The sequence below is a fragment of the Salvelinus namaycush genome, chromosome 13, assembly GCF_016432855.1.
Source record: "Salvelinus namaycush isolate Seneca chromosome 13, SaNama_1.0, whole genome shotgun sequence".
NCBI lineage: Eukaryota > Metazoa > Chordata > Actinopteri > Salmoniformes > Salmonidae > Salvelinus > Salvelinus namaycush.
The window spans coordinates 6078904-6095919 of NC_052319.1; the positions used below are offsets into that span (position 1 = coordinate 6078904).

The following is a 17016-nucleotide window of genomic DNA, read 5'->3' on the forward strand; positions in this document are numbered from 1 at the left end:
AACCCAATCACTGTTGAAATACTTCATAGGAAATTCATTGAAAGGACATGGAGGGAAAGAAAATATAATAATATTCTATAGAACATCATTTTCACAACAAATGGGGACTTTTGAACATAAGTGGATCAAATATAATGTTATTGTTGTGAAATATGCATAGCCATTTGTCATAGTCCTTGCCTTTAAGAAGTACACGACAAGGTTTGTTTTTAGCGCTCAAAACTCCTCATAAAAATAGTGGCGAGGGTGTGAGACTGCTGTAGTCCCATGGCAATTTGGTGGCTGCCTGCATGAGCCCCGGAAAAAGAATTTGCGTCACACCCGCCATACGAAGCCTTTCATTTCAAGCATGCATTTACTTTAAAGGCTGCTCTGACAGCATCGCGTCTCTGTCCAAGCGTGTTAACCAAGTGGATTTACAAAGATACAATTAAAAATAGGTTAGATTTTTTATAGCATTTTTATGTTTAAAAAAATCTTACATTATTTTGATTCCATATCTGAATAGATATATTGCCAGTCAATATATCTTTATTATGCGTGTTTACCAGGTACTCAACTATTTGTGAATTCCTATGGGCAGCTCACGTGTTACAAATGGGCGGATTCGATACAAACGACTGCAACATTTGTTAGAAATGTTCAATTTAGCGTTTGGATAGAAACTTCACAGGAAGAGGTCTTGAAGACGGATGTAACCCAATGACCAATGTCGCGAGCGGTAACGAATGGTTTGCCCAGTCATTTGTGATTTGACAAATGTTTCTCCCAACATTGTGACAGGCTAGTTGTACTTTCTTTCCTTAAGACGTGCTTTGGATTTCTCTTCTACATCCAACGATTTGGACCAGTAGCCTAATTACCGGGCAGAAACCAAGACATGGGGACTCAGGGCACGGGACGTAAAAGAAATCCCAATAAGGACAGGTCGACGGCTGAGGATGATACCCTTAATCTCATTGCAAGAGAGGTACGTTTTTTTTAATTAGAAAACAATACGGAAGTGGGAAGTAGCCTATATTTTTCACACAGTTGTTGATAAGGTCAGTAGAACCAATGTCCACTTGACAGTATTCATATTATTTTACCCTCATCTTTTTCCCTCCCCTTTCACCAAGCTGGCAGGAATATATTTTGATATCTTCTAAATGTTGTTGTGTTACAGCCTAAATTCAAAATTGATTACATTTTTACATCTATCTACACACAATGTATTAAATAAATTAGATATTTCTGTAAGTATTCACACCCCTTTGCCAAGACACTAAATTGAGCTCCGGTGCATCCAATGTCCTCAAATATATACTAAAATATGAAAACACTATTGTCATGTCTCAAAATGGATATCTATCTTACCACTATTTTTTTAATTTAACCTTTATTTAACTAGGCAAGTCCGTTAAGAAAAAAATCGTATTTCTTATTGGTGGCCAGTAACCGAAAGGTTGCTAGATCAAATCCCCGAGCTGAGAAGGTAAAAATCTGTCATTCTGCCCCTGAACAAGGCAGTGTTCCTAGGCCGTCATTGTAAATAAGAATTTGTTCTAAACTGACTTGCCTAGTTAAATAAAATTTACAATTACGGCCTACTCCGGCCAAACCCGGATAACGCTGGGCCAAATGTGCGCTGCCCTATGGGACTCCCAATCTTGGCTGGATGTTATACAGCCTGGATTCGAACCATGTACTATAGTGACGTCTCTTGCGATGAGATGCAGTGCTTTAGACCGCTGTGCTACTTGGGAGCCCCACTATTGTTTCTTCTGGATTTTAGAAGAAAGATACTGTTGAACTGGTTGTCAGTCTTAATTCTCGCTCAGCATCCAGCCTAACTGCCTATTTTTTTCCCAGATTTTTGACCACTTATTTTATTTTTTCTCTGGCCTCCATTGATTTAGTCATTTTAATTTTGGACATCCTACAAGGGTAAAAACTCCAATAACTTTTGAATGGATTATGATCAAGACGTGCGGTTCGAACTATTGGTTTTCTTACAGGACTATCAACACCAATGAATCTATTATTTTACCCATTGGTCAAAATATTTGTTTTGGATTGGACCCCCTACATATGGTGACTTTCTGAGGGTGCCAACGCACACTCTTTCTGGTTCTTAAATGGTCATATCATCATGCTGTACCAAGCCAACCATCTTAAGACTCTTTTGGTAATACAGCTCAGGCAGTTTCAGAAGTACATGACAAGAGGGTGTAGTACTTCACCAGTGTGGTCCCTCTAATAGAAATGGGACCTGCAATGCACCACGGTAGAAACACCACTGTTGAATAGAAGGAAGTGTGGTCTGTTCAGACTCATACCGGATGTTGCATGAACTTTGTATCTCACCTCACACACCAGACACAATCTAGTGACTGCTGTTTCATCATTACCCTTGGCAAGTCTGTACCAGTTGGCTATTTGAATATTTTACTTTTCTGGTATCAAGTTAGCAGACTTTATTTACTTTACAGTCTGGGGGTATTTGTCTGGAGTTGCACATTCCTCCAGTTTAGTAATCGTTGCTTCCTGTAGTCAATGTGCAGTGGGCAGAACGTGCCGGTGAAGTTGCTAGTTGTGTTTAAGGGTTTGATAAATAGTGTGTCAAGGGGCAGTTCCCTATATCTGCCCTTGCACATTTCCTGAGTTATGGTTTGGTTAAAAAACAATTGTCATTGGACTGTTTGCTTTTCGAAGGTAGCTTGGTGTAGTGTCAGGACAGTTGGCTAAATGCAGTGTACTATAACTGCAATAGACAGTCAGTAAAGAGAAAATACAGTGCCTTTTTAAGTGCAGATTGGGTCGAGTCCCACACTGGCAGCCCTCTGACAGGATGGTATGTCAGTCCGGATGTGCTGGCCGATTCTGCTACAAGGGCTTTAAAAATAGAAAGCCCCTGAAACATCAGCTGTTACTGCACACTGCATTCAGATTGTCGTGGGGGGTAGGCCATGCCGATTTAATCGGTCAACCTCTAATTCTTATAACCTGACGATCAGAGGCAGTTGATCTGAATTAAGCTTCTATTTGTATGCCATTAATAATAGGGATCTTCTGGCTACACCAAAGTTACTCGTATGAACCATTCAAAACATATCCCACATGAACAGGTGGTAATATTCTATGGACGACAAACGGCGAGCCCACTATGTTTTCGATTCAAGAAACTCTGAAGCATTATTCAGACACCAAAGGTTGGGATATGGGAATGAAACAGCCCATCAGCAATTACATTTTCTACACAGGTAGTGTCCTCACAACTGAGTCTTGGAATAGTACCCAGTGTTGATGATTGTAAGGAGGCACAGACAGATCTTTGAAATAGTATGGATGTAGAGGGATTTACCTCGTACATTTGATAAACAAAACAGAGACTTAACACTTGCTGAGGGGACACTCAAAAACAGTCTTTTGGTATTTTTTTTATTTGTATTATTCCACTGTAAATACAGTCCCAAAAATATCTGCATGTTAACAGTCAAGTTTTCAAGATATAGCATTTTCAGGCAGACAGAAAAACAGCAGGTATGACACCCTTTGCGTCATATGATTGTATTTACAGTGGACTAATGGAGAGAGAACATTTTTTTTAAGGGCACTGTTTTGTTTGTCATAAATAGTTTGGGATCACCTTTGGCAAGCGAAGCAAGAGGGCTTACTGCTTTTGTAGTGGAACCACGTCATTTTTATTTTAAAACAATAAGCTAATTGTCCTGGGTGCAAGCCCATACGAGTTTTCATTGTTTGTGTAATGCCATTGTAAAATTATACGTGCACATTTCTAAGGCATTTGGTTTGTTTTTTAAAGTAGCTAGCATTCTTTTTTTCTGCCGTTGGAGCATCCAGAAGAAATGATCTCCGCACGTGTTTTCTATCATGGGTGCAACCGTGTGCTATGATCACCTGTTCAATGTAGCCTATTCTGCGATCAACTCATTTCTTGACCTCAATGTCACCCTGTAAAATCTACATACTGTAGGGACCATGGTTAGACATCAAGTACTAGAGCTTCATTTGATACATTTCCAGAGTTCAGACCCCGAATTAAGATTTGAATGTCCTAAATGGGGGGGGTTTAGCAAAAGTTACAATTAGTCACATTGTGATCTTGTTTATCTGTCTACGTAGGTGTCCTACATCCTGCAGTTGTAGTGAAAAGTGTGAACATGATCTGAGTAATCTGAATGCATGTATGTTGAAAACCTGTCTTGCTACTGTCAGTGAGGATATATGGATTATGTCTGTAGAAGGTGAAAGCTTTAGTGTAGGTTGAATAACCTGGGGATGCCTTTCTAAGGGATAGTGAGGGAAGATGTCTTGGATTGCTGTATCATCTTTGCAGGAATACCATTCACGTGAGGGGTGGACGGAAATATAGACGCAGGGCATCCTGTGACCAGGCCAGTGTCTGTTTCGGTGCTGATGGCTGTCAAGTATTCTGTTGACGGCGGTGTGTTTTGTCTGAGGGCGGTTGGGAGACAAAGTAAGCCGCGGATTAAGTTGCCAGCGTTAAGTGACAGACTGAGGGGCAGTGGAGCGATGAGGGGGTGAATCAAGTGTTAAGAGAGGATTAGTCTGGGACTCTGAAGCAAGGAGGGGCACAACACACCGTCTTCCTTAATCTGACTGTCATCAATGGGACAGGCCAGATAATCGGCAGTCCTACACGTGTGCGTAGGCACACCACACAAATGCATGCAGTCACGTACACATGCGCACACAGATGAATGCAGGGATTTATTTCAAAACTGCATACATATGGACAATTAGGCTAAATTATTAAACAATTTAACAATGAGCTGTCATTTCACTCCTGTTTGAACTCCAGCATTTCCAAATCTATTAGTTTAGCTAAAAAGTTTGCCAAATAAAGAAGCAGACTGAGGCACACACAAACATGCAGATGCAAACATTAGTACTTCAAACATTTCCTCCATATGTTGAGACGTGGACGATTGGGTTCAGTTAACCTAACCTGCTCTGACCCCTGAAAAGGTAAGTCTCCATATATGGAGGCACTGTGCGTCGGCTTCCTCTCGGTGACATCACACACAGGACCCGTAGAGATTATCACAAACGCCTTCCTGTTGATTTGCTTCTACTGGGCTCCCTCCCAACCTGGGAAGCACAGTTCATTGGTCAAAATCTCTTAATGCTTGTGTTGATTGGTTTGTAGGAAGGAAGAAGCAACATGTCAGGAATAAACAGTACTGTCAGTGCTGTAGAGGTTATTGTGTCATATTGCCTAATCAATCCCCTCATTACAAGCAAAGGCATGTGAAATGTTGACTTGCTGCATACAATGGCTGATTGAATTTGATCTCTATGTAGGACAAGGATTTTAAGATGAGTTGAGCTTATTATTATTTTATGAGCATGGCCTTATTTCTATTACAGCATATTGGATGACTGAGTTGGGTGAATGGAATAGGAATGACAATGTAACATTGATATGTTTAAGCTACCTGATCACATGCAAAAACAGTTCACTTTCATAGCAGCCTCATCAACAGCATGGTCAATTTGCTCGTTGTATATACATTTTGAAGTCGGAGGTTTACATACACTAATTAAAACTCGGTTTTCAACCACTCCACAAATTTCTTGTTAACAAACTATAGTTTTGGCAAGTCGGTTAGGACATTTGTGCATGACACAAGTAATTTTTCCAACAATTGTTTAGATTATTTCACTTAATTCACTGTATCACAATTCCAATGGGTCAGAAGTTTACGTACACTAAGTTGACTTTAAACAGCTTGGAAAATTCCAGAAAATTATGTCATGGCTTTAGAATCTTCTGATAGGCTAATTGACATCATTTGAGTCAATTGGAGGTGTACCTGTGGATGTAGTATTTCAAGGCCTACCTTCAAACTCAGTGCCTCTTTGCTTGACATTATGGAAAAATCTAAAGAAATCAACCAAGACCTCAGAAAAAAATGGAAAAAATGAGACCTCCACAAGTCTGGTTCATCCTTGAGAGCAATTTCCAAACGCCTGAAGGTACAACGTTGATCTGTATAAACAATAGTACGCAAGCATAAACACCATGGGACCACGCAGCCATCATACTCAGGAAGGAGACGCGTTCTGTCTCTTAGAGATAAACGTACTTTGGTATGAAAAGTGCAAATCAATCCCAGAACAACACCAAAAGACCTTGTGAAGATGCTGGAGGAAACAAGTACAAAAGTATCTATATCCACAGTAAAACGAGTCCTATATCGACATAACCTGAAAGTCCGCTCAGCATGGAAGAAGCCACTTCAAACCGCTGTAAAAAAAAAAAAAAAAAAAAAAAGCCAGACTACTGTTTGTACTCTGGTCTGATGAAACGAAAATAGAACTGTCTGGCATAATGACCATCGTTATGTTTGGAGGAAAAAGGGGGAGGCTTGCAGGCCGAAGAACACCATCCCAACCTTGAAGCATGGGGGTGGCAGCATCATGTTGTGTGGGTGCTTTGCTGCAGGAGGGACTAGTGGACTTCACAAAATAGATGGCATCATAAAGGGGAAATGATGTGGATATATTGAAGCAACATCTTAAGACATCAGTCAGAAAGTTAAAGCTTGGTCGCAAATGGGTCTTCCAAATGGACAATGACCCCAAGCATACTTCCAAAGTTGTGGCAAAATGGCTTAAGGACAACAAAGTCAAGGTATTGGAGTGGCCATCACAAGCCCTGACCTCAAACCTATAGAAGATATGTGGGCAGAACTGAAAAAGCATGTGCGAGCAAGGAGGCCTACAAACCTGACTCATTTACCAGGTCTGTCAGGAGGAATGGGCCAAAATTCACCCAACTTATTGTGGGAAGCTTGTGGAAGGCTACCCAAAACGTATGACCCAAGTTAAACAATTTAAAGGCAATGCTACCAAATACTAATTGAGTGTATGTAAACTTCTGACCCACTGGGAATGCGATGAAAGAAATAAAAGCTGAAATAAATAATTCTCTCTACTATTCTAACATTTCACATTCTTAAAATAAAGTGGTGATCCTAAGACGGCATTTTTACGAGGATTAAATGTCATGAGTTGTGAAACTGAGTTTAAATGTATTTGGCTAAGGTGTATGTTAACCTCCGACTTCAACTGTATAATTTCTTCTCGCAGCTGTCTACGCGCTCTTCTCCTCTCACCTTTTACCTTCCTTTCTTGATCCCCTCTGAAAGGCTGCACATAAACATGCTGTATATCCTATGTTCTCCATGCAAACTTGAACCCATCGGCAATACCATCGACATGCACTTTGGATCTTACTTCTGACGCCAAACGTAGATAATTCTGGTGACAGGCATGGTTAAGGTTCCTGCAGCACTTTGCTAAATGGCACAGAGCTGTGTGTCAGCATCCTCCACTTTTGATGCAGTGCGATGAACTAACTCTGCATCTTCAGAGGACAGTCACACCATTGAAATCCACCTAAATTAGTTGTTTTTTGACAACTCTGGGCCATACAGGCCAGAACAAATAGGAGAGGAGCAGCAGGAGGAGAAAGCGATTGCTCTCCCTCTCTCTCACGGACATTATGGTGTATTGTTATTTATTATACCTCCTATGTGATGCAGGTTTTGTTGTGTGTGTGTGTGTTTGTGGTCTACAGTGCACTGCAGGCCTTTGTATTTGTGCATAAATGTGAAACTCCAACAGAAATATGGGATGGGAAGATGTTGTTCTCTCTGAATAGTATAGGAAAGGGTCTGCCAGTATGACCGAGGTTGAGACCAAACAACTTTGTCAGCGTTCTAACTTCCTTCCTGTAATTGTTACAGTACTTGAATTAACAATTAGTGTTCAAACTAGATGTAAACCAACTTGTTTCAGCTGTTCCTTTTTACCCAGTTGTGAACTTGTAACGTTATAACCTTCTCTTCGGCGACATTAACTACCACTCTCTATGTTGATTGACTGATGTGACCAAAACTTGACTCCAGGAGTACTTTGTATGTGACTAGGCGTGTAGCCGGGTGGGGTTAGAGTAATGCTTTGAGGTAATGACTAGTATTAGCAAATGCTATTGCTAATGACTGCATATAGTGCATTTTATGGCTGCACTGACTGTGTTTGGATAAAGATGAGGGGGTCAGTTGTTCCTCGACTTTTGACCATTTATTTAGATTCATTACGTCTGTCATTAAGTGGTTTGGTCCAAATCGGATGTTAGGTATTATATTTAATGAACATTATAAGAATCCTTTCAGTTTAAATGGCCAGTTTTGGTACAATCAATTGGCTTTAATTCTCAGTTAAAACATTCCTGAAATATTATTTTGTTGAAAGAACATTTATCTTAGAAACGGGTAACTACAGAAACCATTTCAGAACAATCTGAGATGGTGAGTGTCATGGCTTGCTGAAACTAAATGGAATGACCCTGTCCTTAGTTTGTGAGCCACTTGTGGGACTTAAAGGGGGCTAGGCTAATGGTAATGACAACTGCTATACCACAGGGCTCACAGGGAAAACTCTGCCCTCGGGTGGGATTTTAAGGCTGAAGCTAACAAGAAATCTCTTGCCATGGAGCTCTCTATGTAACTCCTACTCTCCCCTGGGAGCTAACGAAAGATCAACGTGGCTTACTGGAGATCGGAGAAGTAAAGGCATGCCAAAGAGAGAGATCCACTAATCTTCTTTTTTGAACTGACCGTACACACACACACACCTACACTCTGCTTTAGAATTACAAGTACACTGAGGGAGCTGAAACTGAAACACATTAAAATAGTGTAATACTATTAAATTAATGACCACCAATGATCCTGATGAACCCATTCTTGGCATCGCTACAAGTTGTTCATGGCTGTTTACCACTTATCAGAAAGGGATTTCCCAGAAGTGGGTCTCGCTTGGTAGGCACTAGGCAGCCTTCCACTTCTCTGGAAAATTATTCCTTGCCAGATGCTTTCAAGAACAGACTGAGGCGGATGGTCTTGCCGGAATCTAATGTAAACTCCCATAGCTAACATTTACATTCCTCTAAACCACTACTATGTCATCCACCTTTCCTCATTGGTACTCTGTGGCCTCTACCAGTGGTGTATGCTGTTACAGAAAAAAGGCTCTGTTCCAATCGAAAATGCATCCTACTCCATTCTTGAAAGTAATTGCTGATCTCACACTGTTGAATAGGTGATGGCTGGGCTAGCTTTCATATTATCTAATTGTGTGAGATCAGTCATTACTTCAAGAACACTAGGAAGGCAGAACTCATTTCAACAGGGCCTAGAGTTGCATTGTGGAGTTCACAGGTCAAGGCAGTGGACTATAAACTGGTCTGGTATGTTTCACGACAGGGAGAGTGTTCTCTTTCACTACTGCCTGTATGGAACACAAAAGCAAGTCCTGCAGGCTCTAGTTTTGTCTTTATTATTGTCATGTGGTCAAGTGATGCAAATAAAGACCTAGTTAAGCGGCAGCTGGCCCAGAACAGAGTGACACATCTTGCTCTTCATGGTAATCAGAAGGCTAATATAAATACTATGCATGCCAGTCTCTCTTCGCTAAGAGTTGAAGAGAGACTGACTGCATCACTTTTTGTAACAAACGTTAAGTTCCAAATAGTTTGCATAGTCAATTTACACACAGTTCTGACACACACACGCTAACCCTGCCAGACATGCCACCAGGGGTCTTTTCACAGTCCCCAAGTCCAGAACAAATTCAAACAAGCGTACAGTATTATATAGAGCCATTATTGCATGGAAGTCACATCTCATATTGCTCAAATAAACCCGCAAACCTGGTTTAAAAACACCGGATCAAGCAACACCTCACTGCAAAACGCTTCTCCCGTATTTGACATAGCCTACATATCAATACATACACACAATCTCTGTCCCGTTTTTACATTTGTAGTTGTGTCCTTGAACTGTTCTTGTCTAATGTTCTGTATTATGTCATATTTCATGCTTTGTGTGGACCCAAGGAAGAGTAGCTGTTGCTTTCTCAACAGCTAATGGGGATCCTAATAAAATACCAAATGTCACCCTACATTTCTGTAGAAGAAAGTGAATGACGAGGACTTTTTTTAAACACGTGGTCCGGAGTTGGGGAAACGCAGACGGGCGAGGGAGGAGGCGTTGGAGCATTCTGTGCAAGCTTGTACAGTGACATTCTGACAGCCCCAGGGACAGGAAGGAAGTGCTTACTCACACGCTCTCTCACACTCTTGCGCTCTCGCTTTCTAACACTGTCACTTTGAAGGAAAAGGCCCTGCTCTCACTCAAGTGGATCCACGTCAACACACATGAGTACAAACTGCATGCGACACACACAAAGCATGGTCATACCCACGACAATGCTTTCCGAGCTAGGCTGAAAAGACGGGCGACACGGCCTCCTCTTCCTAATATTCTGATGGCTAATGTCCAATCGCTAGAAAATTAACTTTGAACTCAGAGCAAGGCTTCAATCACAGAGGTACATCAGGGAATGCTGTTTCTTTGTTTGTACAGAGCCATGGCTTACAGACATTACACTCGACTCTGCTATTCAACCAGACAGCTTTTCCATTTTCCGTATGGATCAAAAGACAGGTTCTGGTAAGAGTAGGGGGAGGCGTATGCTTCCTCATCAACAATTCCTAGTGTACTGAAGTTAAACATCTCAAGCTCCTGTTCACCTGACCTGGAGTTTCTAATGCTAAAATGCCAACCCCACTATATGCTGAGGTAATTCACGTGTGTTATCACAGCTGTGTACATACCGCCACAGCAAACATCAAGGTGACACTCTGCGAACTGTGCAAGAATCCTCTCACCCGGAAGCAGTCTTTACTGTCGTGGGATATATTAACCAAGCACGTTTTAAAACATTCTTCCAAATATCACAAATGTGTATCCTGCCCCACGAGAGGAAACGTACTGGACCATGTACATACAAACATCCAATCAGATCACGTCTCCCTGTTCCTACTCCCCACCTACAAGCATCAATTCAAGAGCGAGCTACCAACAGCGGTTCTGGACAGAGGAGACAGACGCAATGCTGCAGGACTGTTTTGAGAATATTGATTGGAATATGTTCAAAGATTCATCCATCAACATTGAGGAGTATACATTTTCAGTCACAGGCTTCATTAGGAAATGTCTGTTCTACCCAAAATGACTATCCGGACATACCTCAACCAAAAACCCTGGATGACCGGAGATATCCGTGCCATGATGAGAGCCCGTACTGCCACATTCAATGTCAGCAGAACGAACCTTGATGACTTGGTGGCGCGCAAAGCATACAAGACAAGCAGGTGCGAGCTCCACAAATCCATTAGGGATGCAAAAAGACAATACAGACTCAAACTTGAATTGATTTTCTGCCACTCACACTCGCAAAGCATGTGTTAAGGACTACAGACTATCATGGACTACAAAGGTAAATCCAGCTGTCTAGTGCCCACCGAAACCTCACTCCGAGACGAGCTTAACACAATCTATGCTCGCTTCGAGGCAGACAACACGACCAGGTGCTTTCGCTCTCTGAGGCTGGACAAAAGGAACATCTGGACAAAAGGAACACCAATTTGAGAAAACTGTTCATTGACTACAGTTCAGCATTCAACACTATTGTTCCCTCCAAGCCCTGCGTCTGGACACTACCCTCAACTGGATCCTGGACTTCCTGATGGGCAGACCACAGGATGTGAGGATTGGCAACAACACCTCCTCCACACTGACTCTTAACACAGGGCCCCCCCCAGGGGTGTGTGCTCAGCCCTCTGCTGTACTCCCTGTTCACCCACGACTGCGTGTCTTTGCACTACATCAACTCCATCGTCAAGTGTGCTGACGACACCATGGTTGTAGGCCTGATGACCAACAACGATGAGTCAGCCTATAGGGAGGAGGTAAGTGAACTGGCATTGTGGTGCCAGAACAGCAATCTCTCCCTCAATGTTAGCAACTTCCAATAAAAAATGCAGTAGAGAGTCAGCAGTTAAGTTCCTCGGCGTCCACATCACCGAGGACTTGACATGGACCAGCAACACCACCAGTCCTGTCAAGGGCACCGCAGCGTCTCAACTTCCTAAAACGACTGAAGAAACTCGGCATGCCACCCCGGGTCCTCTCCAAATATGATCACTGCACCATTGAGATCATCCTGACTGGTTGCATCTCATCTAGCCTGGTACGGGAGTTGCTCCATCCAAGACCACAATGCCATCCAGCGGGTGGCGAAGACGGCCCAGTACAACATTAAGACATCTACTCGAAACGGTGCCTGACGAAGGCCCACAGCATCAAGGACCCCACACACCCCAGTCATGAGCTGTTCAATCCCTTACCGTCAGGCAGATGGTACCGGAGCATGCGTCTGATACCACCAGGCTCCGGGACAGTTTCTTTCTACAAGCCATCAGGCTACTGAACACTTGAACTGGACTGATCACCTGCACTGACTATCGGCACCTTCGCACATACGCAACACACACATCGCAACTGCTGCTACCAGACTTGGCATACTGCACAATTTAAACACTTGCTCCCTCCTTCCCCAAAACACGTGTAAATACACTACATTCTCGTCAAACATCTCATTCCAGAATCATGGGCATTAATATGGAGTTGTTCCCCACTTTGCTACAGCCTGCACTGTTCTGGGAAGGCTTTCCCCTAGACGTTGGAACATTGCTGCGGGGACTTGCTTCCATTCAGCCACGAGCATTAGTGAGGTTGGGCGATTAGGCCTGGCTCGCAGTCAGCGTTTCAATTAATCCCAGAGGTGGTATTTTATTATTTCTTATTGTTGTCTAAGGAACCTGCAAGTAAGCATTTCATTGGACTGTGTATACCATGTGTATCCTGTACATACGACTAATAAAACTTGAACATTTCACGTCAATATACAAACCGGAATACACACGATTATTTCCGTAATACATTATTTATTTAAAGAGTCTAACTCCCTTTGATAGCTGCTTATTTTACTCACATATCAGCCTTCCAAATGATACCTACCTTATCAAAGGTTGAATGTGTCTGTTTGCCTTTCCTATGTATTTAAAGACTAAATCATTGTGTGCCATATACTGTAGAATATTACAAAATAAGCAATGTTCTGATATTAATGGAAGTCGACGTGGTTAATTTCCCAGCAGTGCATTGCAACATACTGTAGTCAAACTGTTGGGAACATGAGCCCTGTCTAGGGAAATGATTTCTGGTGACATGTTCATCCTCTCCATTCATAGATGTTGGAGTTCATGCTAAACTAATGATCTCTCTCATTCTCCCTTGCTCTCTATTCATCTTCCATTTCCTTCTCCCTGTTTTCATCTTTCTCTCTAACTTAGGCAGAGGGCAGGCTTGCTCTGAAGAAGGCGGCCAGGGCAGAGGCCAGAGAAATCCGTATGAAGGAGCTGGAGAGACAACAGGAGGAGGTATAACTAAAGAGCACTACATTACACCCCAATACACACATAATGTACACACTTATGTTATAGAGCACATAGAACACATGCACACAAACATGCATGCACATAGTATCCATAACTACAGAACAACTACAGTTCGATAATGACAGACAAAATCAGACCTGATGTAGTAAGGTACCTTACAAAGACTTAATCCCAAAACTACCCCAAGCTTTAGGCACCATGACCCATGTCACATGACCAAGGAGTCAGGTCGGGAAGCGGTGTCTGTTATTAAAGACAAAAGGCATTTACTGTGAACAGTGTTTCATTCTTAAACGTCCTGTGCCAGGGTGGGTCCAGTGGTGACCAGTGTTAATGGTGTACCATGATCTCCATTGCACTAGAATGCACAGCTGGTAATTTCTACCAAACAAATTAGCCTACACTCTTAAGTCATAGTGCGAGACTTTGGCAACTAAGCCCTTTTTCCACTTATTCAGTCAGATGAAGTCATGGATACTATTTTTATGTCTGCGTGCAGTTTGAAGGAAATTGCCAACTAGCGTTAGCGCAGTTGCTAACTACATATATTTAGCACAACTGCTAACTAGTGTTAGCACAATGACTAAGTCTTCTCTAATGTTATTTAGCAATCGCTTGTGAAACTACCTTCAAACTACACACAGACACACAAAAATGAATTGCCAAAAAGTCATATTATCCCTTTAACACCATGAGTATAATCAACAGCCAAGAATATTATCATTAGATCTAGGAAATAAGGGATCCTAGTTTTGCCTTTTGGACCCATCATTTCTTAATAAGATTAGTCTAATCTTAGAATATTCTGGAGCACATGGTACTATCTAGTTGCCAGCTTAGTGCATTTGGAAGGTATTCAGACCCCTTAACCTTTTCCACATTTTGTTACATTAGAACCTTATTCTAAAATGTATTAAATAGTTTTGTTCCCCTCATCAATACCCCATAATGACAAAGCAAAAGCAGGTTTTTAGAAATGTTTGCAAATGGGGGGGGGGGGGGGGGCTTTACATGGCTCATCGCGTTCTAGCGACTCCTTGTGGCAGGCCGGGTGCCTGCAGGCTGACCCCGTCACCAGTTGAAGGTGTTTCCTCTGACACATTGATGTGGCTGCCTTCCGGGTTAAGCTGCGCGGTTAGGCGGGTAATGTTTCGGAGGATGCATGACTCTACCTTCGTCTCTCCCGACCCTGTTGGGAGGATCTCTGCTGTGCTCCGTTCATCTTTCCCTCAAGCCTGACTAGTCTCCCAGTCCCTGCTGCTGAAAAACATCCTCACAGCATGATGCTGCCACCTATGCATCACCGTAGGGATGGTTTTTGCTTGGTGGAGTTCTGCAGAGATGGTTGTCCTTCTCAGATTGACCATCGGGTTCTTGGTCACCGCCCTGACCAAGGCCCTTCTCCCCCGATTGCTCAATTTGACTGGGCAGGAAGCTCAAGGAATAGTCATGGTGGTTCCAAACTTCTTCCATTTAAGAATGATGGGGGCCACTGTGTTCTTGGGGACCTTCAATGCTGCAGACATCTTTTGGCACTCTTACCCAGATCTTTAACTCAACACAATCCTGTCTCGGAGCTCTACGGACAATTCCTTCGACCTCATGGCTTGGTTTTTGCTCTGACATGCACTCTCAGATGTGGGACATTTATATAGAGCTGTGTGTGCCTTTCCAAATCATGTAAAATTAAATGAATTTACCACATGTGGACTCCAATCAAGTTGTAGAAACTACTCAAGAATGGTCATTGGAAACAGGATGCACCGGAGCTCAATTTCGAGTCTCAACTGTTGAATACTTATGCAATTAAACTTTGTTCATTTGTAATACATTTGAACATTTCATAACCTGTTTTCGCTTTGTCATTTTGGGGTATTGTGTAGATTGAGGATTTTTATTTAATCAATTTTAGAATAAGGCTGTGAAGTAACAAAATGTGGAAAAATTGAAAGGGTCTGAATACTTTCCGAATGCGCTGTATGCTCATATAAACCCAGGATTGATTATACTATGTATTTCAATTAAATGTTTCAAGTAAAATATCACACCTTTTTTGTTGTAGTGGGGACAGTGACATTATCTTTATACTTTAATCATTTCTATGTTTAGCTCACATACACATTAGAAGTATGCATCAAGGTTCTGTAATAGATAAATGTGGCAAATGTTTATTTTTTTATATTTACAGCGCCATTTATCAGTCGTGTGTGTGTGTGTGTACACACACTACCGTTCAAAAGTTTGGGGTCACTTAGAAATGTCCTTGTTTTTGAAAGAAAATGCATTTTTTTGTCCATTTTAAAATAACATCAAATTGATCAGAAATGCAGTGTAGATGTTGTAAATGGCTATTGTAGCTGGAAACTGCTTTTTTTAATGGAATATCTACATGGGTGTACAGAGGTCCATTATCAGCAACCATTACTCCTGTGTTCCAATGGCACATTGTGTTAGCTAATCCAATTTTATCATTATCAAGGCTAAATGATCATTAGAAAACCCTTTTGCAATTATGTTAGCACAGCTGAAAACTGTTGTGCTGATTTAAAGAAGCAATCAAACTGTCCTTTAGACTAGTTGAGTATCTGGAGCATCAGCATTTGTGGGTTCGATTACATGCTCAAAAAGATCACGAATCAAGAATATGAACTGTTTACTTTGAAAGCTCACCAGCCTTAGTGCATCAAGCAACAATTACTAGCATAGGCCTACTGGTCTTTTAGTATGTCAAAATTGACATTGATTGTTTGCATTTGGAATTTGTTTTAAAATGTATTACATAGTAAAAATGTGGTGTAGCCTCAATAAATAGACAAAGATTTGTAGTTGAACAAAGTCATTGCATGTAGGCTATAGATATTTGTTTTTACTTGACTTGTGACATGCTGTTAGAATGCACGACTTGGACTTGACTCGATCCGTTCTGCTTGGGACTCGACTCTGACCTTGTGACTTGAATAATAGTGACTTAGTCCCACCTCTGTGAGTTTGTCATTATATTTAGCATTTGTCCCATTTTAGATGTGAAAAATGCCAGCTATGAGACACTCAAAAGACACGTGGTTGAGCAAATGGCACCGTCCCTGTGTTATGGTATAGACATGAGCAGGTGCGTCATCTGGACTAACTATTGAGGAAGTTGACTAAACCATCTCCCCCTATCAAGCAATGTTTGAAATATGTTCTACCCTCTTGTGGCTTTGAGTCAGTGACTCAATTAACACAGATTAACCGTCAGTGTCCAGATTAGTCTGGTCAGGAGGTTTGTGTGTAGTTTAAACCCTCAATCCAAGCCTCAAAGGAGCTTAGTGGTCTGTGCTCGTTAGTGAAGCCTCTAGTTGACTAACAGTGGTTTGCTCCAACGACGTTGAGTCTGAACAACACGAGCAGAGGGTGGCTATGCTTTCTGCTACTGTCCGGATGCTAACTATAGGAGATATACTTTTCAACTGGATGAAACTCTCAAGCCAGAAGTGGATTACTAGCTGTATCTGTACAGTAGCGCTAACCTGAATCACCAGGTCGTCGTTGTAGCGTCATCTGACCTGGGAACTTTCAACCTCCCTGATCCCATCTGCAAGCCAGGCCGTCATCATTGGCGACGTCTGTATGGCACA

At 41.9% G+C, this 17016-nt stretch overlaps 1 protein-coding gene across 3 annotated transcripts in view; it reads left to right on the forward strand.

Moving 5' to 3' along the window:
- Positions 1-336: 336 nt before the first annotated feature.
- LOC120058189 (leucine-rich repeat flightless-interacting protein 2-like) overlaps positions 337-17016 on the forward strand; it is a 54853-nt gene continuing 38173 nt past the window's right edge. For 2 of the 3 annotated variants that reach the window (XM_039006675.1, XM_039006676.1), the window contains exons 1-2: positions 452-970; positions 13295-13381. In XM_039006675.1, coding sequence (XP_038862603.1) covers positions 881-970; positions 13295-13381 — 177 coding nt within the window. In that variant the 5' untranslated portion in view covers positions 452-880. The other variant, XM_039006674.1, reaches the window with a different exon arrangement.